Source organism: Battus philenor, unplaced genomic scaffold (assembly GCF_028537555.1).
Source record: "Battus philenor isolate CCGP_79_NKW_IND1 unplaced genomic scaffold, ilBatPhil1.0.hap1 SCAF_24, whole genome shotgun sequence".
In the NCBI taxonomy this organism is placed as follows: domain Eukaryota; kingdom Metazoa; phylum Arthropoda; class Insecta; order Lepidoptera; family Papilionidae; genus Battus; species Battus philenor.
In genome coordinates this window covers 1,297,145-1,322,428 of record NW_027181687.1, presented here as the reverse complement: position 1 = coordinate 1,322,428, position 25,284 = coordinate 1,297,145, and the positions used below count along the sequence as shown (strand labels likewise).

At 32.9% G+C, this 25,284-nt stretch overlaps 1 protein-coding gene across 1 annotated transcript in view; it reads left to right on the top strand.

Moving 5' to 3' along the window:
* Window positions 1-25,284, top strand: part of LOC137924474 (nose resistant to fluoxetine protein 6-like) — a 32,567-nt gene that overhangs the window by 5,514 nt on the left and 1,769 nt on the right. The window contains exons 4-12 of the mRNA XM_068767858.1: window positions 2,036-2,247; window positions 5,432-5,517; window positions 7,227-7,408; window positions 8,222-8,373; window positions 10,339-10,507; window positions 12,266-12,459; window positions 15,971-16,118; window positions 20,096-20,279; window positions 23,977-24,119. Coding sequence (XP_068623959.1) covers window positions 2,036-2,247; window positions 5,432-5,517; window positions 7,227-7,408; window positions 8,222-8,373; window positions 10,339-10,507; window positions 12,266-12,459; window positions 15,971-16,118; window positions 20,096-20,279; window positions 23,977-24,119 — 1,470 coding nt within the window. The remainder of the gene's footprint in view (window positions 1-2,035; window positions 2,248-5,431; window positions 5,518-7,226; window positions 7,409-8,221; window positions 8,374-10,338; window positions 10,508-12,265; window positions 12,460-15,970; window positions 16,119-20,095; window positions 20,280-23,976; window positions 24,120-25,284) is intronic.

Below are 25,284 nucleotides of genomic sequence, written 5' to 3'. Positions count from 1 at the left end.
CAAGCTGGTACGGGGTCGCGGGAAATCGCTGAACAGGTGCAGTGTAAGTTCAGTCATCGTTGCAATCTTTGAGATAGGTATATGCCTTGAAGTAAGCGTTTATCAGATATATAAAAAGAATAATTCTATTAATATTAAATTATATGCAGGTGAATTAGAAATAGTTAAACACCATCCGTCTGTCCAACCAACATATATAAAGTGATCACTCTGAAATACATGATTTTTTTTTATTAGACAGACTAATTAATTAGTACAAAGTCTGCAGGGGTGGATAGTAAACAATAGTTAATTTTAATATGTAGCAATTCGAATTTTGAAAAAAAAAATTGTCTTACTTTTTTTCTGATACCATTTATTTTTTGACAGTGTTCCAAATTTAAACTAACTGGAAATTAGTTATAAATTCATTGCTTGAAAGCTTTTAAAACAATATCCGAACACGCTGTATAAATAAATGACTAATATAAGACCTCTGTTCTTAGGTCGTACACAATAAATAATGTAAAGTAGTAAATAAGAACAGATGAATAATTACAATATGCAATTATAAGTAATTGGACGGCTTGTTGCAATATTACATTGTCTAACTCTCTTTTGAATAGAAATGAATAATTTCAAATGTCAAACAAAGGGCGAATTTTAGATTTATTTAATAGCAAAGTAACTTAACAATGAAGGCTAAAAAAATTAATTTGAGAATTTATGAATTTAATCTACAACAGTTAAAGAAAATGAATTATTACAATGAATAATTTTACAATTAATATTCTAGTCACATCGCAGAAAAAAAGATATGAATTAACAATAGGAATAATAAATAATCATTTTTTTATCTACGTTCCATTTAGTATTATAAATTAGATTATAAAAAATTGTTTTTGTGATGTGGGAAAACGTTTATTGAATAATTAACATAATTAGTGCCCGGAAAATGAATAATGCGCCTACGAGCGGTTGCGCATCGTTCCCTAGTTTAAATCCGACTCCCCGAGAACTGCAACGGCCGCGGGCGCACGTGCTGCGCCTTGGCTAACTGCCAAGGCGCAAGCAAGAGCGCGTATAGTGCACGCCGTGCGAGTGAGCGAGACGAGTGGGCGAGACGAGCAAACGGTTGAGCGTTGTGACGACGTCCGCGGGAATTTTCACATATGGCGGCTTTTTATGTAGCAATATTATTACATTTTCTTTTTATTTTGTATATGTCATGTTGCGGTTGTCTGTCAGAGGAGTTTCGTTTAAATTAAAAAAAAGATGATCATTCTTTCGTTCCCGATACCCGTATCCAGCGACTCCCCCTGACCCTGACTAAATCGTAGGTCCATATATTCCTTTACACCTAGTACAATGTTGTCGTTCTTAACGACCTCTTGATTAACTAATGGGTGGACAGTGTCTTTATTTACATTATAAATTTTCTAATAATTTAAATTAAATTCCATACTCATCTTTCGTCATTCTCAATCTTTAATTTATATATATCTTTATCTTTAATATCTTTTTCTATACTTTCCTTCCATAGATCGCCTCACTTCTCCGCTTTACCTCCACAGTTATACAATTATTACGTTTATTATTTTTATCATTTGTTCAACAATTTATTTATTATTATGACCTTATTACTATACAGTATACAGTACCGATTCTAGGATGAATCAAACAAGTTTAATCTAGCGGCTCGCCAACCAGAATTGGAACGAAACAAATATCTATGATATTAGTGATTTAATTATTACTATTCATAGTACTCAGATCCGAGTGGTCGGCATACAGCCCGCCTGTATACCAAATTTTTAAATTGAAAAATGATTGTTTTGATTAAAATTACAATAATACATTTTTTCAAAGATTCATGTATACTTAATTAAAATTTACAATTTTTTATGTACGTATGTGTGTGTCTCCAAATAGTGACGACACACATTGGTCAAATTGTATATGATATAAAAACGCATTCGATTCACTCAGTTTCTACCTGAAATGCTATTGCTGTAGTTTTTTATTGAATTATATTTATTTTTATATTGGTTTTCAGATAAAAACCGAACATCGTCTTACATTCAACGTCATGACATGGGGTGTCTGTGTACCAAAGGTTTGTTCATCACGATCTGTGGAAAGGTTTATTGGAACGCTAATTAGGTTAAGCCACTTCGGTCATATTAACCCAAATCCAGGAGTTAAAGTTCTAGACTGCCAGACCACACGAGTGCCTTCATCCAAACCTAACGGACTGTATGTTCTCTGGTAAGTATTTTTTTATTTTCAAAACGCCTGAAACAAAAAGATCCTAACTCAAAAAATACAAAAAAAAAACTTTTTTTATTTCATTTTTTATTACTATTCATTACATTTTTTATTTTATGATATTTATTCATTTTATCTGCCTTCAATAATTTATTTATATACCTTTGTTATAGATTAACACATTTCATGCCATGTGCATATACGACCCCAGCTGAATTTTCCGTTCAGGCCATTTGCAGTTCTCTGAATAATTTCACGCATGCGCCTACGTAATGCATATTAAAATTAATAACATTTTCCTGCTAATTATAGCTTTGTATTAAAAAAGTGTAAATCACTCGTCTTGAACGACTTTTTTTAATTTTTAAAGTGTGTGTCGCACGCCCCGCGCGGCCTGTATGAAAATTTTTTAAAAATTGACATGGCACGAAACGTGTTAATAGTATAAAAAGCCTTCGGAATTATGTTAGTTTATATACTTACTGCCTTTTTCAAGGTCCTCTTGTGTGACACTAGTTTTAAATTCATTTCACCAAAATTTACTTTGAAAATTTAATATTTAGAAATTTGATTATTAAAAATGGCAGACAGATCAAAATCACATTTATTTTATAAATTTTAAAAAGTTATGTTTTGAAAACTATTGTCAGTTTATCGATATTGTATCTTAATGTAATTATTGTACGGTCTAAATTCATTTAAAAATAACAGTAGAACAATATTTAGTCTATCCCAAAGTTCATCCGGAGATTGAAATCACTGCAGTTTTAAAATCGTATCATAAGTTTTTGGATCAAGAACGCCGTTTTGTATTTTATTTTCATTTTAGATTCTTATTAATCTATTCCGAGAGCCATCGGGATTAAAATCGTTTTAGTTCGAAATTTAAAACAGATTTTAGTGCTTAGGTTACTGAATAATTTCGAATAAAGAAATAAAAGTTTTTTTTTTATAAAAAAAAGTTTTATGTTCCAATTTTAAATATTTCGTGATACTGAAAATTTTGTAAATTTTAAATTTGCTCCCTTGAGGTTCTGGAATGCAGACCAACCTTAGTATAGGACGTGCCCCAAAGGGAAGAGATGATCGATTTAAAGGTTTCTTCAAAATACGCTGCATGCAGGCCACTTTCAAACGGTCTTATTGAAAATTTCTAGTGAATATCTATGTCAGTGATCAGCATGTCAGTGTACGTTCTTTGACAAAAATAGTATTGATGAAGTTGATCTGTATTTATCTACAGTTTGTAATACATAAACAGACGTATTAATTATGATTATGGTAATAATTCAACTTAGCATTGCTTATCGAATTGTAATATAAACGCGTATCAAGTGACAACAAGCCGAGATCGCATCTAAGTGGTACAAACTCCAAGTTACTCTAAGGCAGTATTTTTCAACCTTTTGTGTGCTATGCTGCATCTTGGCCTTTTTAAAATTCTTTCGCTATCCTATGTAACATATACATTTTTATATTAAATAAAGGGTTAAATTCGTATTGAGTCAACTTTCGAATTCCCACCCTTACTAATCAAATTGCCCTCCTGTGGAGCGACCCCACGTTGGGAAACACTGGTCTAAGGAGTGTCCTTCTGACTGGCAATACAAGAAGATTTAGACAACCTTCATAAAATCACCTTTTCCTCTCTGCAAGTGCAGTTAATTTCACATCTGCTACGAGAACGATTTAAAACCAATATTAAAAATATATTATTGTAAATTTATATTATCCTATCCAAGAATACCATACTGATCTCAATGTGTAGAATTAAATCTTGATACTCACTCAAGAAGCTAATTATTGTCAAGTTTTCTTAATAACACTTTTTTTTTATAATGGCCACCGTGGTTGAAGCCATTCGTTCTCTCCTATTTATGGGACAGAGACGTTTTTTTTAATGATCCACTTTCTTTTCTTTTTTATTTCTATGCTCTTCTGTCATACTTCACATCATCTCTTTCTTCTACTTACATTCTACGATTTCGATCTATCTTTTACTTACTTTCTACCGTTCATTCATCGCCTCACATCCTTCACCTCGTACCTTACTTTCACAGCTTTTGGTTATCACATTAATTTCACTTTATATTTTTACTTATTTTACATTTTATGATTTGGTAATTTTACATTTAATCACAGATTACATAGTTTTTGTTTTATTTACTTTATAATTATTTCTAATTGTGTTTAGCTAGACCTGTATTAGTTTTGTTGATGTTTATTACGTTTTGCTATTTATTTGCAATAATCAAGGAACACTGCTGCCTAACGGTTTTTAATAAAACTATATTTTGTAAAAAGCTACAGTTGAGTTTCTCCGGTTCTTCTCAGCAGAACTGCCTTCATAGCTGACGGTAGCTTTCTGCAGGGACAACAATGCCGACATTTTATATTAATTACGATTTCAAAATGCTTGTATTAGCCTACTCAAATATAGAATGTTTTGATTTTAATTCCAGTAACATATCATCCGTCATGTAAAATAAATAAAAGCAACAGGTTAGAATATCAAAACCTTACTCTGATGGCATTCATACATCATCATTGTTATCTCAAAGGACATCCTTTACTAGACACAGACTTCTTCCATAGATTTCTAAAAGGAGTGACATGAGTCGTAAAAGAAGAAAGTTACTTACTACTTGCTTGCAAGTACTTACGACGACGCCAATTGCGAGGCATAGTTTAAAAAGAGCAAGCAGTGGTCATAGTCCGCCCTCGTCGCTCCTGACTGTCATGTAGTCTTCGATTCGCAAATCTATGCTACATTACAGTAACCACACTATACATAGGTATGATCTCTCTTCGTGCAAACATCTTCGTTGTAACTGGAGTGCGATCTGACAGCATATTTAGAACAACAAGCTGCTGTTTTAACGAATCCTAACCAGACTAACAGCATAATATACATGAAAGGGAGAAATTAAAAATGTTTCTAGCTTAAATTGTTAAGCTACCTAAATCTCTAACCTACAGTATAAGTTTGTTTAGTTAAAGTTGACGGTAGATTTTTTTTAATAAAGAAAAATATATTTCACACCGTTCTTTTTTTAAACCAGGCTATTCTGTTTCATTGTACTTTTATTCTATCTCGTTTTATTTCTCTAAATTTTACTATACCTTTATTATTCTCAACTTATTTTTATCTGAAAAAACAATCTGTAATAAATAATGATTGCAGGTTATCAGCTGCTGCCTTTGTGACAACGACCATCGTATTTACCTATATTAGTAAGAATCAAGCTAATTCAAAATCGAATCCGACATGTGAGTAAACTTATTTGACATATTACTAGATGATCCGGCAAACCTTTTGCCTTGTGAATTATTTCAAAGGTATATAACATTGTAATAAAAATGTGAGGCGTATTTCTGTATTATTTAATAATATTTAAACATTGGAATATAGTAGTACCAAAAATATTGCAAAAAATAGTATAATATAAGATGATAATTACAAAGAAAATACGTGTTAAATATTTGAACAAGAAATGTAATGTTGCAAAATAAAATAGTAAGGAAACCTAGAACGTAGTGGTTGAGGATGGATGTATGGCTAATGGAATGAAAGAGAAAGACTGGGAAAATTGTAGAATGAAAGAAACAGTATGACAGATAAGATGATACATGAAAGAGAAGAATGAAAATAATAAAAAATATGAATAAATTATTAGAAATAAAAAGTCCCTGTCCCACACGAGATAGGGGAACGAGAGGTCCCCAACAGCGGGGACCATAAAAAAAATTAAACATTATTTTTTTTCCAAGTCAATTTCATCCCCTTTTAAGTAATCCACGTCTAACAAAAGTGAGTTTTACTCACTATTGTCGGAGTCGGAATAGTCTTTTTTCCGGTTTAGCTTTTTATCTCCTCAAACGTATCAAAATGGCGTCCTCGCGTAGGTGTTTTGATTTTGCTGTATAGCCAGAAGTCGAACGGACTCAAATACGGTGGTTGTGGAACAATATGAGTCGAGTTTTATAAGTTTTTTTTTTTCAAAAAAATAAGCGATTATGGAACCCATCGAGACTTGACGCGTTTAAGACACAAAACATTGTATACAGACGGTCCGCAAATATTATAGACAGTAAGAAAAGGACCAACATTTAGCCACTTCTGCACATGCAGTCGTAGTCGTGCACCAAAGTGCACCGCCCGCCAGCCCGCTGATGATTGCGCATGCGGCAAACAATGCGAATTGCTCAACTGCCACCGTTAAATCACTCAACACGTGTTTAACCCCTCCACGGGGTATCTTCAGGAGTTGTTACACCGAGTAGTGCCAAACACAGAGTCTTGACTCTGGCGGCGGGCGGTGCACTTTGTTGCACGACTACTACTGCTGTGCGGAAATGACTAAATATTGGTCCTTTTCTTATTTAGGATGGACTTCCGCAAAATAACGCCTGATTTCATTAAATATTATAGTCAGACCTACCAACCTAGAAAAAAAATGTACCTGCCTTCCTAATGTCCGGGAGTTTCAAATGACAATTTCACCCTACTTTTAAACACAGTAGTATAACAAACTTAAAATAAACTAAATGAACGTGGTCAGAATATACATATAAAAATAACACTAAACATTGCGTGTGCGTGTGTGCGTGTGTGTGTGGCTGTGTGCGTGTGGGTGTGTATATAACAAGTCGAAAGAAAAACTTAAAAGTTTGAGTCAAATGAAGCAAAAGGTACAGAAGAAAATAAGAGCAAGTTACCCGTTACGGTACTTTCGACTTCTTTCGCCTGCGACGCATTCATCTTCAGAACAAATGTGTAAATTCTACTTGACTACGATTAGACATATAAACTATCATATTGTTAAACGAAAAATCTTATATTCGATTCCCTACAAAATGAAAGAAATTATTGAGTATTTTTTAAAAATTTTTGCAATAAATATTATAACACCGATGTCGTGTTTTATAAAGGATCATCCGATTTTGTGCAGATAATTTAAAGGCTATTTATTTTTCAGTAAGGAAAGTGATAAGCGCATTTGACTTGAGGAAGAATCTAGACAACCTCGCATCCACAAACGCGGACGAGATCAAAGTAATGCACGGGATAAGATTCTTAACCTCCACCACGGTGGTGATTCTTCACGTGTTGATATTAAATGTGATGATCAGCGTTGTGAATGAATTAGATATGAATGATGTGAGTAAAATATTTTTAATCCCTACTCATCACCATTATCATGTTCGTAATTGAACTTTTAAACATAGGCCTTTACACATTGATTTCAAGTACAGGTTGGACTGAAGGAAATTGTAATATGTCTGTGAAGGATGAAATGAGAAAATGAATGGCAATCACGGAAACTGACTAAGAGAGTTAAGCTTAAAATATTCCGGTCCAATGTGAAAACCGTCTTGCTATATGGATTCGAGACGTGAAAGGTCACCAAATATATCTCACTTCGGCTTAAACTCTTCGTTAAAAACTGTCTTCGACGTATTCTCAGTATATACTAGCCTGAAAAAGTCTCCAACGTAGATCTCTGGAAACGCTGCGGTGAGATGCCGATCAACCAGCAGATCAAAGGCCGCAAGTGGAACTGGATAGGCCACACGCTTCAAAAGAACCCTGTTCACATACCGAGGCAAGCTCTAGAATAGAATCCTCAAGGAAAGCGAAGTCGTAGTAGCCCAAAGGAAACCTGGCGGCGGAAGGAAAACTGCAGAAGTGAAGGCAGTTGGAATGAAGTGGAGCGAAGTAAAGCGCGAGGCTCAAGACCGCTATGGCCGACGGCGACGTTATGTGGGCGCCCTCTGCCCCTTCTTGGAGACATAGGAATAAATGATGTATCGTCCCTGTCCACACATAGCTGGGGGGAACAAGAGATCCTCAAAAAGGATGGCTATTGAGAACCTTCTAATATTGCGGAGGAGCGCATTCAAAAAAAGAAAAAATCGTATTATTAAGGAGGAGAAAGATGTATTTTATTAACAAAGTGTAAAATCATTCCAGGACTTCAACAGCTACTCTTGGTTCTTGGCTCACGGCAGCATCATCGTGGACACTTTCTTCATGATGTCTGGACTACTCCTGATGAAAAGTTTCAAGCCGGAGACGGGTAGAATGATAAGCCCAGTTCAGCTTCTGGTAAAACGATATTTCAGGTAATATATGAAGCTTTGCCATAACTCTAGTACAACTAGTCATACATAATTTATTGTATATAGTCATAATTTTTATGCAACCAGGATAGAAAATTAGTCCCATATATGGACATAACTTAATTTTCTACACACATATCAATGTGGCTCCATGGATGACGATGAATGATGTAAAACAAAACACATTATTATACATTGTTTTAAATTCGTTTCCCTTACAATAATTATCAGGTATAATAAAAAAATTAAAAGCCTTTAAATGCTACATCATCGTTATTATACAGGGTGATTGATTGGTGATTGATTATAAGTCATAGTTACTAATTGTCCCCTACTCGCCTTCATAAAATTCCGTTCAAGTTTTGTACGAATACATAAACATACATTTTTAATGCACACCCTCAACTCCGCTTACAAGTAGAATTTAGTAAAAACCTGTTCTTAGTTAAATTTCACTTAGTAAAAGAAATATTGTTACTAAGTTTCAATTTCCTAGACCTTATAGTTTCAGAGATATAGTGATCATTCAGTATATAGGTGTCAATCTCTTGTAATATATATAGACATATTAGGGAGATCGGAAAGTAATGTTGTTTTTGTCGACATATTTCACAGAAAAACAGATTGATTCTGTACGCTCCGGCATTGATTTGTATACTAGATGGCAAAAGGTTGTTGATAACGAAGGTGAATATATTGTTGATCAGAAATAAAAACTTGTTAAAAATGTCGTCGTGTGAATTTAACTTAATAAGGCGACGTTACCTTCCGGTCCACTGAGTACTAAACTAGAAAGCATTCAGACCTAAAAAATATTAAAATTCTTAATAAATCAAATAATTCTTTTTGTATTTTCTTTTTCGGAATTTGATTCTAAATCGTGCTGACTTTGTCCTTTTGTGAGAAGTGACGACCCGGTGTCTGTCTAGTAAACCTGGTCTTTTTTTTTAATTTATATGGTCCCCGTTGTTGGGGACCTCTCGTTCCCCTATCTCGTGTGGGACAGGGACTTTTTATTTCTAGCAATTTATTCATATTTTTTATTATTATCATTCTCCTCTTTCATGTATCATATTATCTGTCGTACTGTTTCTTTCATTCTAAAATTTTCCCAGTCTTTCTCTTTCATTCCATTAGCCATACATCCATCCTTAACCACTACATCCTAGGTTTCCTTACTATTTTATTTTGCAATATTACATTTATTGTTCAAATATTTAACACATATTTTCTTTATAATTATCATATTATATTATACTGCTTATTGCACTATTTTTGGTACTACTTTATTTATTTTATTGCTTTATTTTAGTGTTTGCTTTACTTTTTTATTCATATTCAAGTCTTTTTGAATCTAGTAAACCTGGTCTACATGGTAAATACCTAACCTCCCACTCTAACAAATCGTGAAATACATTACCCGTCGATAAGTATTGCACATCGACCTTTGGAAAGAGACAATCGGCTAATTTCGGCTTCGTAGAGCGTTATCTCTGTCGCAATACAACGACTAACAAAACGTCACATATGTAGTGTGGGACAGAGATAGGGCTTTACGAAGCCGAAATTAGCCGATTGTTTCTATCCAAATGTCGATGTGCAATATTTATCGCTGGGTAATGTAAAGTGATAAAGAATTTAATAAAGTAAGAGAAATATGCAAATCAACAATTGAAATATATAATAGTTTAATAAAGAATAGTCAAGAATTAAAATAAAAACGTTAAATAGTAGTCTGAAGATAAGGGCGATGTAAGAAAGGAAAATAAAGTATGGAAAGGAATGATATAAAATGTGGCTTTTAAAAGAAAGATGTGTGAGAGATAAAAGATAAGGTCGACAATAAAAAATCTGTAAAAAATTTCTCGTAAAAACATCCTAGCCTAATATTTTTTATTAATTAATACTTAGTCTAGTTTTGTGTCTTTGTGTGCATTTGGTGCAATAAATAAATTATTATTATTTCAGGTTAATATGGCTTTATTTCGTCCTGATGATGGCAACGATCTATGTTTCACCGTACATGTTCAGCGGCCCGTTGTGGTCGAAATACGGAATAGTTGAGAAACAGGCATGTGAAGAGAACTGGTGGTTGGGTTTGCTGATGCTTGGAAATTACGTAAATATAAGTAATATGGTGAGTTATGTTTGACTGTATCACAAGACAATGACAATTTAGATACAAGTTTATTTATTTATTTATGTATTTATTTATTTACACTTTGTATACCATAGACAATAACTAGATAAAAAAGAAACAATTCATACAGAGGAACAAGAGGCGGTCTTATCACTCGAGGCGATCTTCACCAGACAATCCATCACCCTTTGGATGGAGATGCGAGACATGAAGGTGAAGGCAGTTTAGGGTTTACGTACATACAAATACATACATATAAATATGTATATACATACATATATATATATATATATATATATATGTGTGTGTGTGTACGAGAAAATTACTTAAATACGGATAAATGTGCATAATATATTTTAGAGGTCAAGGAAGTGCTCTTTCACCAAGTTTGCGATATCAATAGAAATACAGGATGATTGATAATAAATATAAAATGTTTAAAGTATGAATATATAACTTACTTGTAAATAAAAAGGTTTAAAAGACCGCTACAGGCCGCGAGTGTTATTTTAGGCCCGAGCATAAAACTTGTTACCGCCTGTAGGCGTGAATTCACGTCCAAGCGACTTGTCTCTGATTTTTTTTAAAATAAGATAACAAAACATTTATTTCTTAATAGAATACAACTGCAATTACTTATTATTACAGTAAATATCTTGTAGAATTTATCTTTATTATTATTTTATTTTTATCTGAAAATTTTAAACCACATAAGCATAGGTTTCCGACGTGAACAACCGCGCCCACAATAACACGTGGTGGTCACATCTTGATGTTAAAGTGACCACTCTGAAATATATAAATAAAATATTGCTATTGTAATAAGGAGTAACTTAAGCGACCGTAAAAGTCGCTTAAGTTACTCCTTATTACATTTATTTTTAATCAGAAAAAAATTATTATTTAGAAAAATTCTGTCATAAAAAAAATACCAAATATAGTAAATATTTTTTTGATTAAATTCCACGCAGACGAAGTCGCGGGCACATCTAGTTCTCAATAAAACATAACCTTGCTGATATCGTCGGAAGATCCTGTAAGCTGCTTTATATCTCCAACAGTAAACCTCCTAAAGCTAAAATGATGATGTTGATAACATACCAAAAAAAAAAATTGTCAGTCTATATGTGCAAAAATGTACCTAAGTAAACTCTTATAGCTTATACCTTAGATCGCTTCATATTACTGGCGATTACTACTATAATACTTTTTTTTAAATCACTCAAATCAGCGCTCGAATTCAAATTCGAATTCCGAATTGAATTTGAATTCGAACACATTTTGCACACGTGATAGTTTACTTTCGCCCGCTAATTGTATTTAAACTGCTCTAATATTACATAAAATTTTACGCGTTGAACGGATGCTTGGAGCTTACCATCCGTGCACTTTACTACTCAAAGATTAACCCAAATTCAAAGATGATTGCAACATTTCTGGCCGCGTCCAAATTCAAATTCGTTCATTCGAAATTCAATTCAACACCGATGAATTATTAAAAACGATTTATTGTGATCATAGTGAACACAAATACAAGTCTTCCATAAATGAATGCTACACATACTATCTACATACAAAAATTTATGTCAAATATATATACATCAAAGTGTGTTTCTAATATTTGATACAAGATGGCGTTCTAGGCGTAATTTGACTGACGTCGATAGATGGCGCTGGTAGTCTGTTGCATTGCACTATCATATGACAAATAAAAGAAAGAATGAACATGGTCATATAAATTGTTTTTTTTTTCAGTGCATGCAAGTGTCATGGTACATTCCAGCCGATTACCACATGGCTATGTTCAGTACGCTGCTGTACTATATTTATCAAAAGAACCGGAGAAGAGGTGTCTACCTATTCGGCCTGTCTACCATCCTGTCTCTGCTCATGCCTGGAATCTACACTTATGTTAACAAACTAAATGCCGTAGATATATTTGACTACGAGTAAGTTGGAATACGCGAGTAAATTTTTTTCTTTTTTCTTATTAGACTAATGAGAAAAATGAGAATGAATATCGAATATAAAAAAGGGTATCTGAAATGTAAGTTAGTTTCAAAATTTGTATATATAGGTACGTATATATAGCTTATTAACTCATAATGTAATACAGTATCCGGCGATAAATATTCTATATCGACCTTTGGAAAGAGACAATCCGCTAATTACGGCTTTCGTAGAGCGTTATCGCTATCGCACGAAATACAAAACGTCACATAGGTAATGTGGGACAGAGACAATGCTCTACGAAGCCGAAATTAGCAGATTGTCTCTTTCCAAAAGTCGATGTGGAATATTTATCGTCGCGTATTATAATACGGTTGACTATAAATCCAATTAAGTCAAAAATAGTTAAAAATTCATTTGTTTATCTATGTGTCATCAAAAGTTCTAGTAGTCCTAAATAAATAGATTTAAAATATTAACTTCAACCGAATTCCACTTAAAGCGCCTGTGAAATATAAAATAGTTGAAGTTTTAATCTGTAATACATTGCTAATATTTTTTAAAAGTTATTCCATCGACTAGTACTACTGAAGATATATGACTTCGTAGCAAATGTAGAATATATCATTAAAATAATAATTTTATCTCTACATTCAGGCTTGCAAAAAAGGTTTCGATTTTTGTAAAATAGCTTTCAAAAGGCTTCATAAAATAAGTAGTTCTTTTATGGGCATTTGCGTATGGTTTTACAATACATTCCCATAATGTTTCTTAATTATTATAATGTGTTTATTAAAAGAGCTTATTAAACAAAAAATTTAAAAAAAAGTTCTTTAACAGTATAAAGGATTTTTAAGCTACAATGAAGATTGACAATAAATTTCCTTACTTACGTAGTACTAGGAACCTGATGAAGAAAACATCCTTTTAAGTTTTTTGCTGGTTCTTCTTTGATCATATGCAATTAGCGAGTGTATTTATCACCCGAAGATGTTGGTGAGAAAGATTATAAAGCCAAGATTGATTGAAGAAGGTGTATTCACATATGTACAAAGAGTATTTATATGAACTCAACGGCAGCGATCACATCACTGATGGCGTCCGAATTCAAATCGGCGTTCGAATTGGAACGTTCTAGAATGATTTTTCATAAAATTATTGTAGCCGTAGTGCAATACATAGTGGCCAGCACTACGGAACATGAACACTATGCAACTATTTCAAGCGTGCTCGATTTATATTAAATTGGACTTAGTCTTCTCCTAATGTACATAAGGTCATTTTAAATGATCTTCCACTTTTGTATATCTAAAGACAAGATGCTATTTTCATAGTCTTTTCATCCCATAGTCGTCCACTACAACATAGGACTCCCCCGAAGATATCTATAGGGGAAAATACTATAATCGCCACGCTTGGCAAGCGGGTTGGCAATTGTAATGTGGTATTATGGTACGCAGGGGACGCCGCTGGCGATCCTCTAGAACAGAGTTCCCCAAACTTTTTTGTGTCGTAGACCCAGTGGCGTAGCTATGGTATTTGGGGCCTGGGGCAGATTGGGGCTTGGTGCCCCCCCTCCCCCTAAAGAGTCTAAATAATTTCAAAATTCAGAACAGAAAATAGTTAATATATATTTTTTGATTCAAAATAATAATAAATATATATAAAATAACATTAAATCTTAATAAAATTTATCGGGAAAATTTAAAAACGAACATTCCTCGCTTTTTGCCCTGCACAGTCATTAATCACATTTTCAAAATCAATAGTATCGACTAGTTCATGTTCTATTGACATTATTGCAAGATTATTTAATCTATTTATCATTACATAATTTTGCAATAATGTAATAATTTATTATTTTTGGCATTTAGGGCCCTTTTAAAAAAACACTTTATGCGTTTTGCGAATGAAAGGCTTATTAAACACTGTGTATATTATATTTTTGTAACCATTTACTTTTTTTAATGTTCATATTATTTAACAACTTTTTTGCACAAAAATAGGTGCGGCCGCCCCGCTCGCCACCCCCTAGCTACGCCACTGCGTAGACCCCTTGCCATGTTTTTCCGTGTTGGGTAGACCCCCTACTTACCTGATATTGATTGCCTGTAAATTTGTAACTGTTAAAAACTTAAAGTAAAAACACCTGTTAATTTATACATTTATTAATTGAATTTAAATTAAAACTACACAAAATAAAATTTTATATCTGTTATGTAAAATATACGTAACATATAAATATTTTTTTACTTCATAGGTACTTTTATAAATAACTAATGTAAATGTTTTGATATTATAAGATAGTATGATGTAAGTAAACATGTACTATCAGTGTATGTGTTGAAATCCACTATCGTGAACCCCCATTTTCATTTCATGGACCCCCAAATTTTTTCGCTGGCGCAGACCCCTTGTTGGTTGTCATAGACTCCTTGGGGTCGATATAGACCACTTTGGGAATCACTGCTCTAGAACCTTATTTGTATCCTATATAATTATCGAAAAAAATAATATTATGTTTAAATTGCTTCCAATTTTAAAATTTAATATTATACTTTATACATATATTTATTTTTCTACAATTATGCCGCTTGATTTATTTCTTAGTACAGTTTGTGTTGCTATTACGATAATTTTAGTAATAATATTTGCATGAATATATTGCATTTGCAATTAGTTTTGATTGAAGTCATGCTGCTAGCTAGTTAACACTTTATTCCGTGAGCTAACAATATATTCTGGAATTTATTCCGGTTACATCGAATACGTTCAAACAAAGAGGGTATATACTTGTGTAGGTGAGTGTTATGTAGGTTTGAGATACCTCTGGCCACTGTCGCTTGAACGCGGGATAAAACGTTTACTTTTTGACCACGTAGCATATAACTAGAGGTACGGAATTTTCACAAAAAAAATCACCAATTTCGCATTTATATTTTTCAAAATTTGCAAATTTCGCATAAATTTCGCATTTATACTTTAAAATTATAAAATTTGCGTAAATTAGGCATTTATTAAACAAAAATTTTTGTTTAGTAATTTTATTGCTAAATATGAAAGTAAAATTTAACAAAATTTTAAAGTACAAGTCTTAACATCAAACAGTTTAAATTAATTAAAAAATAACATTGTAAAAAATAAAGATTCGACTTTTTAAACGTCGTTTTTTGGTCTGTACGACGAGATTTTATATGCAGAAGAAGCGTTAAGCGTCCACGCTGTTAATTGCACTATGTAATGCTGCTTCAGCAAAGAAACGAAAAGTTGCATTTGACGGCCAGCAATATGTCCTGCACATTGGGGTTTTTATTTATATTAATGTACCGAATAATTAGCCTATGACAGTGTGTATATTCATCAATTAGCTCATTTTGAGGAAGACCTTGGAAAAAAGAAAAATACCATACATTTCGCATTTATTCGCATCTATTTCGTAAATACGAAATTTCCGTACCCCTACATATAACCAAGTAATAATTTAATAAATCTAGACTTAATTTTCCATAGAACAATTGGGCAAAGTCGCAAATATATCCTGAACTCGCCAATGTATGTCAACACGCACCTTCGTGCTGCACCTTACTTCGTAGGGCTGGCTGCCGGGTACATTCTATCTGTGTACAAGCCATCTAAATACAGGAACCTTATATCGACGGTAAGTTTAACTCATCTTATTATTAGAGGGTAAAAGAAAGATATAAAGTCAGAAGAGTTGACTAAATAAATGATAAGAAAAGTAGGTTTCATAAAATATATTACATTTAAACACAAACGTTGGTCTTTTGGCTAATAAACCTTAGTTTTTAATAGAATCAGGCGTTACCTTGCGGAAGTCCATCCTAAGTAAGAAAAGGACCAATATTTAGCCACTTCCGCACATGCAGTGGTAGTCGTGCAACAAAGTGCAACCCCCGCCAGCCCGCTGATAAATGCGTATGCGACATACAATGCAAATCACACAACCGCCACCGCCAAATTACTCAACACGTGTTTCACCCCTCCACGGGGCATCTTCAGGAGTTATGTTACACCGATTAGTGCCAAGCCTTAGTTTGTTTTGTTTGCGTTTATTTGTCATATTTTTCTTTTTGATTTGATCCAAGGCCAAAATAATTTTAAAAGTCTTAAAATCTCTAACAGTGTAAATATAACACCAAATATATATTTTCACGCTTATCGTATTACAAATTTGTCATATTTTTCTTTTAAAATGGATTTTAAAACTAAAATTATTTTAAAAAATCTTCAAATCTGTACAGTATAAACGTAACACGAAATATAGATTTTTAAGCTATTTTTTTAAATACCTCATTTTTATGTTTAAATTTATTTTGAAAACCAAAATTATTTTTAAAAAATCTTCAAATATGTACAGTTTAAACGTAACACGAAATACAGATTTTCACGCTATTTTTTAAAATACCTCATTTTTAGGTTTAAATTAATTTTGAAACCAAAATTATTTTTAAAAAATCTTCAAATATGTACAGTATAAACGTAACACGAAATACAGATTTTCACGCTATTTTTTAAAATACCTCATTTTTAGGTTTAAATTAATTTTGTAACCAAAATTATTTTTAAAAAATCTTCAAATATGTACAGTATAAACGTAACACGAAATATAGATTTTCATGCTATTTTGTTAAAAATACCTCATTTTTCTGTTTAAATTGATTTTTAAAACTAAAATCATTTTTAAAAAATCTTCAAATATGTACTCGTACAGTATAAACGTAACACGAAATATAGATTTTCACGCAATTTTTTTAAAATGCCTCATTTTTCTGTTTAAATTGATTTTGAAAACCAAATTTATTTTTAAAAAAAATCTTCAAATCTGTACAGTATAAACGAATTTACCAACGGCCTATCCACGTTTAATTGTCTAATAGTGTACTGAATATGACTGCTCAATATGTGTATGCAAATCTTGACCGATTTTCCCTAGAAATAAACACAATAAACAAGTAGATAAAACATATTTTTTATATAATGAGTATTTTTACAATTGACTCTAATAATACTCTGCGCTCTTTTTCTTTTTACACGTCATTTTTACATGATTTTGAAATATCGCTGTTCAACAGAATAAATATACTTACCAACACAATTTTTTGTTCTAGTAATAATTCCCATTTTGCTATGTATATAGCAACAAAATGAAATTGGGAGAATAATGTATCCCGCTACCCTACCGGTTTACCTAAGTCAGAGTTCCCCAAACTTTTTTGTGTCGTAGACCCCTTGCCATGTTTTTCCGTATAGGGTAGACCCCCCTACTTACCTGATATTGATTTCCTGTAAATTTCTAACTGTAGTGAAGTTACGTGTTAAAAACTTAAAGTAAAAACACATGTTAATTTCTTTTCAAAATCAAAATTTTGAATCTGTTATGTAAAATATACGTATCATAATAATAATTTTTTAATTCATAGGTACTTTTATAAATAATGTAAATGTTTTTATATTATAAGATAGTATGATGTAAGTAAATAGGTACTATCAGTGTATGTGTTGATATCCATTATCGTGGACCCCCATTTTCATTTCATAGACCCCCAAATTTTTTTTGCTGACGTAGACCCCTTGCAGGTTGTAATAGACCCTTAGGGGTCGATGTAGACCACTTTGGGAATCACTGACTTAAGTAAACTAACTGTCCGTCAGTATATGCTGATAGATATGTTAGTGGCTTTGTCCAATTTTAACTGAAAAAATGAACAGACATCCTTAATAACGAAAGTTGTTCTTAATTTGAATCAAACTCGACAGTTGAAGAAAGTATGGGTCAGCAGCATCTTCTGCGTACCATAATACCACACTACGATCGCCAAACCACCTGACATGGGTAGCGATGGTGTATATCCCCCATAGATACGTTCCAAAAAAAATCGCGTTAACTGAATTTCGCGTATAACGAGGTTTATGATTAAACATAATCAAAAATTATTACAAAAAAAAAAATCATTTTAATCAATCACTTTAATTCTAGGAACACTTTATGCAATACATACTCTTATTTTTTACGGAAAAATACATCTATTGTCTCTTGGGTAACGTTTTGTTTACGTTCTTGTAAAATACGTTCATAACACCCATAACTGTTTTTAATTGTTTGACACATGGTCAAGACACCATAGAGAAGTTGATGACTACATTATATTTATACGCACTTTTTCGCGTAATTCGAGGCATTCGAGCGCGAAATTTGCAATTCGCGTTGAAGTGAAACCGCGTATAACGGGGTCGCGTAAAGCGGGGTATTACTGTATTTGAAAGAGACTTAAGCCATGTAGTTCAAATTTAAAATTCAAAATTAAACATATCTTTATTCAACTATGCATTTACATGCACTTTTGTATCAATTATTTTAACATTATAAGTAAAACTATCCTCCGGTTCGGAACGGTGAACTGATGATTATAATTTTTCATGTATACATTATAATATCTGTATGTAAATGAGTCAACAAACTAAGTTACAAAATATTTCGATAAACTAAAAACTCTTAAATGCTATAATAAGATTTATATAAGAATATACATTTAATTTTATTTTATATTGTACTCATATAAATCCAGACCTGTGAAAGGATTTTAACATTTGATGAAATATAGGCGTTACGAGTTTATATTTATTTCTTGTATATATCACGTGTCTGTCAAAATGTTTCATATAGGATTTTAAATGACGGCGCATAATTATTGTGTTATTAAATATGTACTGAGAAGCAATCGTTAAAATAACAATTTGTTTAAAAAGTCACGGCAAATCTCTAGCTTTTAAGTTATAAATATGCCACAATGCTGTTTTTTTAGAATATATAAAGGTACAATTCCGATGGAATGTTCCATAATAATGCACTGAAACAAAACGCTATGAAAGTAACTAAAATATACGAGTCGAGATTGTCCTATTTTTTTAATTCCAAAAATTGAAATTTAATTGTAAATGATTCTAAATATAATAAAGTGGCTATTGGCTGAAAATATATGGATTTTTATAACATTTGTTGTAAAATATTAGGGGCATTGGAAAGTAATGTCGTTCTCCTAAGTTAAATTCACACGACTACATTTTTAACAAGTTTACTTTCTAATCAACAATATATACACCTTCGTTATCAACAACCTTTTGCCATCTAGTATACAAATCAATGCCGGAGCGGTCAGAATCATCGGTTTTTCTGTAAAATATGTCGACAGAAACAACATTACTTTCCGGTCCCCCTAATATGTCTACATATATTACAAAAGATTGACACCTATATACTGACTCATCACGATATCTCTGAAACTATAAGGTCTAGGAAATTGAAACTTAGTAACAATATTTCTTTTACTAAGTGAAATTCAGCTAAGAATAGTTTTTCACTAAATTTTACCTGCAAGCCGAGTTAAGGGTGTGTTCATTAGAAAATGTATGTTTGTGTATTCGTACAAGCAATTTTTTTTATTTCTAATCAACAATATATTCACCTTCGTTATCAACAACCTTTTGCCATCTAGTATACAAATGAATGTAGTAGCGGTAAAAATCAATCTATATTTTTCTGTAAAATATATAGACAGAAACGACATTACTTTCCGATCCCCCGAATACTTAATAAGTAAACAAAATATTTTTCAGAAAAACTCTATCATCAGTTTTATCGCCGTCTTATCTTTTTCGGCGTTGATTCTGGTCATGGCACCTACGTACCAGTTCCGTGAATACGTACCGCTCGAAGTGGCTACATTTGCAGCCACCAACAGATTTCTATGGGCTGTTATGAGCGCTGCTCTTATATTTATATGCGAGTATGGATCATTACGTAAGTAAATAAACAATTATAAACTTTACCAACGTCAATCTTTCAAAATGGCTTCTATATCTAATTTTAGCCCAGCACTGTTTTTTATATAGATATAATAGAATAAGCGTTTGTCTTTCATCTCACCTGATGGAAAGTGTAGATGAAGACGAAGGTGGTACACGCCCATACAAATGAAACCTGTTCACTCTACTCTTAAAGGTTCCAGAGTTAAACTCATCAGGAAAAATAGACCCAGGCAGGTCATTCCAAATCTTGGCGACTCTCACCAAAAAGGAGCTGTCAAACCATTTAGTTCGACTTTTGGGTATATCAACAACGTGTGGATAAAACTTTTACCTGCGCCTAGTAGTCCGATAAAGGAATATTAATGGTTCAATCAGTTCGTACAGCCTTCGAGCGCTTTCCAAAGTGTATCCTATCCTAAAAAATCGATAAGCTGAAAAGCTTGTTATTTAAATTCACGTCTAATATAATATATTAGAGGAACCGGAAAGTAATATCGCTTCTTAAATTAAATTCACACGACTACATTTTTAACAAGTTTTTATTTCTAATCAACAATATTCACTTTCGTTATCAACAACTTTCTTTCATCTAGTATACAAATTTTCAATACCGGAGCGATAACAAATCGATCGGTTTTTCTGTGAAAATATGTCGACAGAAACTACATTACTTTCTAGTCCCGCTAATATAATATAAAATTTAATGAACCACATCATCTAAATCGTAATTTTTGTGTTACATCTAAAAAAAACTGTCTTCCTTTCAAAACTAAGACAATGCTTGTGCAAACTCTTTCTTCCTATAGTTGAGTATGGTTACCCATCGAATAAACTTTTAAACACAAAAATCTAGTTTTATAGGAGCAACAAAAAACGGAATTTATTTAATAACTTCCATTATATTCAACCTACAAGGTTAATTTATACACCAAAACAAAGCTATTTTTTTTTGCATCCATGTATTTAATTTCTATTTATATATTCTGAAAAAATATATGAGTTATCACAAAAAATAGATTTTAATGGAATTAAATTTAAACGTTTTGAGAGTAATGTCCTTTACGATGTTATTCGTACGAATTTTGATATTGACATTCAACAGTGAGGTTGCAATACGATATTATTCATGTGTACATTTCTGCCAACTCCTTCACCGCAATAGTTCTTTACAGTTTTTTCGAATCATATTTGCTAAGTTTGTGAACGATTCTTAATAGATTATGGAAATATGATGTTACCGCAAATCTAATATATAAAATTCTCGTGTCACGGTGTTCGAACTTGAACTCCTCTAAAACGGCTTGACTGATTTTTACCAAATTTAATATGCGTATTCAGTAGGTCTGAGAATCGGCTACTATCTATTTTCTATACCCCTAAGTGATAAAGGTTGTTCACACTTTAAAATTTTTTTTATTTTTTTAACGAAATTTTTTTTTATTTTTTTATGATACAGCATACAAGAATACATACAACCATAAATTTTCACCCCTCTACGATCAACCTTTATTTTTTATTTGTAAATTAAAATATCAATTTTTTTTGCAAAACAAAGTTTGCGGGATCAGCTAGTATATGTATAAAAAAGTAAAAAAGTAGCCAGTAACACCAAGGGGCGGCTTAACCTATAGTTCAATGTGTGCAATGCAGATGGTTGCCGTCTAAGGAGGCACCGCGGCGCTCCTTCAGACAGCTAAGAGCATCGTCTTGGACCATCATGGTACAACAATGATATGACAGAAGCGACCAGCCAGCGCGGTGACGGCTGCTATCAAACACGAGCGCCCTATATGCCGCTTCTTTTTCGAACATTTTATTTCAACTCGAAATAAAACTTATTTCACGGCAGTTAAACAAAAATTCGATACATTTAGCTTCTATTTCGCTGACCATATAACCTAAAACACAAGACGAAACATCAACTATCGCGATTCGCCGCAACAGAGATGTGCTACAGGCATTAAAACAATGAGTGTTATTCAGCCGTCATAAGAAGAAAGGCCGTAACTAATACCATACTGTAAGCTATCCTTATAATAAAGCTTGTTGGAATATGAAAAAACTTTCTTGTTACGACGACAAAGTTAATAATTATAGCCGCTGGGGGGGAGGGGATGATCTGGCCTAGGGGGTGCCAGGATTTCATTCCACACGGGCGCTACACGAGCTAGAGTCGTCCCTGATAATACCTATTACTGGAAACTTAGAACCTTTTTCATATTATCCCACTCGCTCTTTCGATTCTATTTTCAAGAATTTCGTTGCCGAATTAAGATAGATATTTACCGTTTAAACTTCAATAAATTGTTTTCAGAAAAGTCTATTACTGCTTTTGTTATTGAAAACATTAACACGTTCACTGCGGCTTGAGGTCGATTCAGCCTCATGGTAAACTTTGCACTGGTGCGGCGCGTAAAACTCGTGTTTTCTCTCTAGTGCGGCGGCTGCAAAAATATTGATGAACATGAGGCAGAAAAGGCCTCAACCGGACTACTAGGAAGTTCAGCTTGAGGCTGATTCGACCTCAGCCGCACCAGCTAAAAGTTCTTCAAAATTGGGCCCGCAGCGAACGTGTTAATGGTGTAATAAACTGGTTTATACCCTTCATTTTACATCAGAAATATTGCAAATTAAATCACAAGGTATAATTCTACCTGTAGATGCCGAATTTGATAGAAACGGAACAAGCCCAACAGACATACTCAACAGTCTGGACCGCCTTCTGAATAACCGCATACTATTCATTTTCAATCTCCGCGAATTCCACTATATGTCTTCCTATCGTTCTCAGCTAAAATAGCTGCCTATACGACAGTGTCCTTCGTTGCATGTACTAACTACACTTTTCATTTTTATTTTCTCTCACTTCACCTGCCTATTTAACATCTCAATTCCAGTTCGTAGCCACACCAAAACACTTTGCACCTAAATAATAAACTTAGATAACCCCTACCCCCTCTTTCGCAATTCAATCTATTCTTCTCTGGCATGTACTCCCCCTCGATATTAAGATGATCAGGAATCGTTGCACATTCAAAACGGTTCGATAGCTGTTGCTTGACAAGCTGACGGAATCATCACGACACTTACTTACTCCGCTGGCTCAGTGACCCAAAGTGGGTCTTGGCCTCCGAAGCGAGAGACTTCCACTTTCCTCTATCTTGCGCCATCGTCTGCCATTGGTTGACATTCAATTCGCGCAAGTCTGCCTCAACGCGATCGATCCAGCGATACCTGGGTCTACCCACTGGTCTTCGACCCCTCGGTTTTTCTAGGTACGCTACCTTCACGCTCTGATTCGCTCCAAGTGACCAAGCCAGCGGATTCGTTGAGCTTTATATTAGCCAATGATATTTGGCTGTGCTACTAAAGTCTCAATTTCGGCATTCTTCATTCGGCAATCATCACGATAGCTGAATTTTATTATTTTTATATATTAATATATAAATAGTTAGTATCTTATATAATTTAAATAAAATTATATTATAAATAGTAGTATAATATGTATAAAAGGTGTTTTTTGCGATTATTTTCCTTCTCAATTTGATTTTACTTTCATTTAATATTTTTCGTGTTTTGTGACTCCGTACTTTCCAAATGGTTAACTGGTAGAGAATGCCTTCAGAATTAAGTTCTCCGTAATACAAAAAAAAATGTATAAAAGTTTTTAAATTAATAATCTCTTCTAGCTTTGATTCCGGACTTCCTCAGCTGGTCACCCTTCGCACCACTCAGCAAGCTGTCGTACGGACTGTACTTGTGCCACTTCCCCTTTGCTGTGCACACGACGTTGCCTCTGGGGTCAACGTTGGGATACGGCTTGTACAGAGTAGTGAGTAAATAATACAATAATACAGACACAGAATTTTTTTATTGATTCATGCACGCACACACAAACATAAACTAACACACACGCATATTTATATATACTTTACTAGCTGACCCGGCCACGCGTTGCTGTGAAAATTTAAAAAGTGGAAATAATTGAATTATACGGTATTTCGTTCACTACAAAATAAATTTAATTAATTTTATAGCGTCAACAACACGTGGTAATTATGCTGTTAAAATGTAGCTTATATGACACGTTCGTAGATTTACCATAGCAGCGCTATCTATTGATTACTTACTCAACCCAGTCGAAAGGTATCGACATCTGTTAGAATCATTTGGAGTTAACAGATAATTGTGACTGTCAAATAATAACAGACAATAATTAGCAATAAATTAAAATTGCGACTATAATTTGAGATTTAAACTATCCTATCTCTCAAGTTAGATCGAACTGCACATGGTGTGCGAATTTTATTATAATCGGTTAAGTGGTTTAGAAGTCCATTGAGTATAAACATTGTGACACGAGATTTATATATATTAAGATTATACACCAAGACTCCATATAAACAAATCAAAAAGAATCCACAACAAAATACCATATATAATAATTTTTGAAAAAAGAAGCATTTTATATATACAGGTAGCGGTCTTATTTCTACCAGACAACCTTTAGATGGAGATGAGACATGAAGGAGAGGGCAGTTTATGGTGTACATAATAAAAAAAATTAAAAACATTAAAATATTTTCCACACTATAGTTGTCTGTAAGAGATTGCCTTGTGTGATAAGACCGCCCATTGTACTTTTTTGTATATTATTGTAATACTTATTAAATGTATCTTAACGTGTACAAATACGAATATTAAATAAATAAAATATTCACATTTCAGTATCTAATACACTTGCACATATACATACACATATATACAACATATACATTACTATACCCACATTCATATATACAAATATACTTATATTAATAAATGTATATATGTTCAGATATACATATATATTTTACATGGAAAAAGAACACAAATAAGAATTCTACACAATATCATATTTAGAAGTCAAGAAAGTGTAATTTTACCATCTTTATAAAAGCAAAAGCATCTTACCTATTTTTTTTATGTATACGTATACAGTAATACCCCGCTTTACG